The sequence below is a fragment of the Aegilops tauschii genome, chromosome 3 (genome assembly GCF_002575655.3).
Source record: "Aegilops tauschii subsp. strangulata cultivar AL8/78 chromosome 3, Aet v6.0, whole genome shotgun sequence".
Lineage (NCBI taxonomy): Eukaryota > Viridiplantae > Streptophyta > Magnoliopsida > Poales > Poaceae > Aegilops > Aegilops tauschii.
Genome location: NC_053037.3, coordinates 425291415 through 425294238, shown reverse-complemented (window position 1 = coordinate 425294238; position 2824 = coordinate 425291415). Strand labels below are relative to the sequence as shown.

The 2824-nt window shown below is 50.6% G+C and overlaps 1 protein-coding gene across 1 annotated transcript; it reads left to right on the top strand.

Moving 5' to 3' along the window:
- The first annotated feature begins 1015 nt into the window (after positions 1-1015).
- LOC109753739 (uncharacterized) lies at positions 1016-1992 on the top strand. Its single transcript, XM_040402791.2, has one exon. The coding sequence runs from the start codon at positions 1123-1125 to the stop codon at positions 1786-1788; it is 666 nt and encodes a 221-aa protein (XP_040258725.1). The 5' UTR covers positions 1016-1122; the 3' UTR covers positions 1789-1992.
- The last annotated feature ends 832 nt before the right edge of the window (positions 1993-2824 follow it).

Sequence of the window (2824 nt, the reverse complement as noted above, 5' to 3'; positions counted from 1 at the left end):
ATTTACATATAGTCCGTCTGCTCGTGACCATATAGGCTCAAGCGTTTTCTCTCCTTTCCCTTGGTGGCTTGGGCAAGATCTCCTCTCCAAGATTCCTTGGCAAATCCATGGATTCCCCTCACTTCCGCCTACCGCTCCGATGGGCAGTGATGAGATGGTGAATCATGGTGCCTTCGCTCTGGCTAGTAGTTTTGATAAGTTTTTTTTTTAGTCCTTGCAGGTACAGCACTCGGGAGGATCACGGTGCTTCTTCTTCGAGTTTATCTTCCGGGGACGTATGTTTCTGCCGTCTTCATGGGACGGTGAGGTAAGGATTTCTCGTCATGTCTGCGCGGCCGCGAGATTTGGTGTTAGTTATTTTAGATATATTCAAAGGTTCAATGGCGACGACTACGGCTACGGGAGTTGGTCCATAGGAGCACGTGCACGAAGACTTTCTAGCTGTCATCGAAGGCTTGTTCTGATGGAGATGGTTGTCGTCCGGTAGTCTAGAGACCTCGATGTAATGTTTATTATGTTTGATTTGAAACACTTTGTACTTCCGATGAACTTTTATACTAAATCTGAATCATTTAAAAAAAACTCGTCTGCTCGTGTTGCAGGTTGATTATCCATTCAGCCTCCTTCCACATGAAACGATACGCGTCTGCACCTGCACTAGGCTGCAACAGCTGTGTTGCGCACAACGTCTCGCACGCTCCACTCGAGTCTGGCGGCCGAAGCGTCTCCCTCGCCGCATCGCCGCGTGTTGGGCTCTTGGCCAGCCATAGTACAAGGTCCCAACCAATGTCCGGTGGCGCGTAGTCGACGACGAGTACCGTCGCACGGATTTGGGTAGTTTTCTTGACAATGTTGGACCGATCGTCTGTGTGGGCTCCTCTTCGAATACCCGAGAGGAGGTCGTCGTTCTCTAGTGATTTTCGCTGAATTGGGGCTGGATTTTCGTTCCTCCATCGCCGATGGAGTCAGAGAAATTAAATGCCGGATCGAGTCTGTGCTGCTGAAGAAAACCAATTTCTAAATTTAGACCTGTCCTATCTTTGTGCTGTGCCTGTCGGATACTCGGATCACGGGTTCTTGTTCTGATTGGCTCCCCCGTTCCGCAGATCGGAGTCCAGCGCCATGGCGAACCGCGTCGGCGAGTCGTCGTCGTCGTCGTCGACGAGCGCCCACGGCGCCGGGAAGGACTCGGGCAGCTTCGAGTGCAACATCTGCCTGGAGCTGGCCCAGGACCCCGTGGTGACCCTCTGCGGCCACCTCTTCTGCTGGCCGTGCCTCTACGAGTGGCTCCACGTCCACGCGCACTTCCCCGAGTGCCCCGTCTGCAAGGCCAACGTCGAGGAGGACAGGCTCGTCCCCCTCTACGGCCGTGGCAAGACCTCCGCCGAACCGCGGCCGAGCTCGTCTGACGGGCCGCAGATCCCAAGCAGGCCGTCCGGGCAGCGGCGCGCCACCGCTCCGCCGCCTGATCACCGCGACCATTACCCGCACCCGAACCAAAGCCCGTGGTTCCCTGGTGGCGGCGCCATGGCCGGCGGTCGGTGGGGGAATTACACGTTCTCCGCCGCGATCGGGGGGCTGTTCCCTCTGCTGAACTTCCAGGTGCACGGGTTCCCGCCGGCGTATGGACCCGCTGCCGGGATTCCTTACGGGTACGGGCATGACTTCCATGGGTGGCATGGGCATGGCTTCCCGCCCCAGGCACCGCAGGGCCAGGTCGATGTCTACTTGAAGATGCTGCTGGTCCTCGTCGGTGTGCTTGTCATCGCTAGCTTGATTGCATTTTAGATTATGTGTTGTGGAGGGCCTTGTTGGTGTGCTTGCATTTCAATCTGAATGCATCGTAGGTAGTTGAGCTCCCATGGTTATTGTTTGATCAGTGTGGAGAGCAGTAGAATGACCAATTTTCCATTGTGTGGTAACTTGTAATTGCCACTGTGTGGTGTTTCCAGTGAATTTGATCTGTGCATCATTTATGCATTTACATTGAAACATGCTCGTGCTGATCACCATCCATATTTTCGTTTGCATTCTTGACTGGGTGATGGCTCGGCTACTTTGCGACTTTGCATGCAAACTGCATTTTCTGATCCTATGCTCCTGGCTGAAAAGAAAAGGTAATTGTTAGTGGATTACTTTCATACTCTATCAGGTTGATGCGGCTTTCCAGAAATTTGTTGCATTCTCAGACAGAAGTTTCCACACAATAAACTACTATTAATTCATAAGTTTAATTTTATTTATTTATTCAGATTTTTTAATACATTCCAAACTTTCCTTCATACATTATAGATGTGTAAATTTTGATATTGAAATTTTACATAGCTACCTTTGTCTAGAAACCTTTTCAGATTTTTGAACCAACCTCTGGTTGGATGGTTAGAGGGACTGTGGTATCCCCAGCCCACCAAGGTTCAAATCCTGGTGCTCGCATTTATTCCTGGATTTATTTCAGGATTTCCAGCGATCCGCATTCAGTGGGAGGAGACGTTCCCGTCGATGACGAAATTTCAAGATGATATGCCGGCTCAGTCTTTCGGAGGTTCTCATAGGGGTAGAGTGTGCATGTGTGCGTTCATAAGGGTGAGTGTATGCGCGTGTATATGAGCGCTTGCGTCTGTACTATGTTCAGAGAAAGAGAAACCTTTTCAGATTTTTGAAAACTCTAAGCATGATTTCATTTTAGTGTAAAAATCGTCGAAAATTGTCACCTGTTGGATCTAGACTGTGTGCCTCTAGGGGCGTTCGCTGGCATCTCACCCACGGTGAACATTCACCAGGCAGCTTTACCTTGTTTTAAGTTGATATTACCCCAGAATTGTTG

Excerpts from the sequence above, each read along its gene's own strand:
- LOC109753739 (XM_040402791.2), top strand. The coding sequence starts at position 1,123 with ATGGCGAACCGCGTCGGCGAGTCGTCGTCGTCGTCGTCGACGAGCGCC.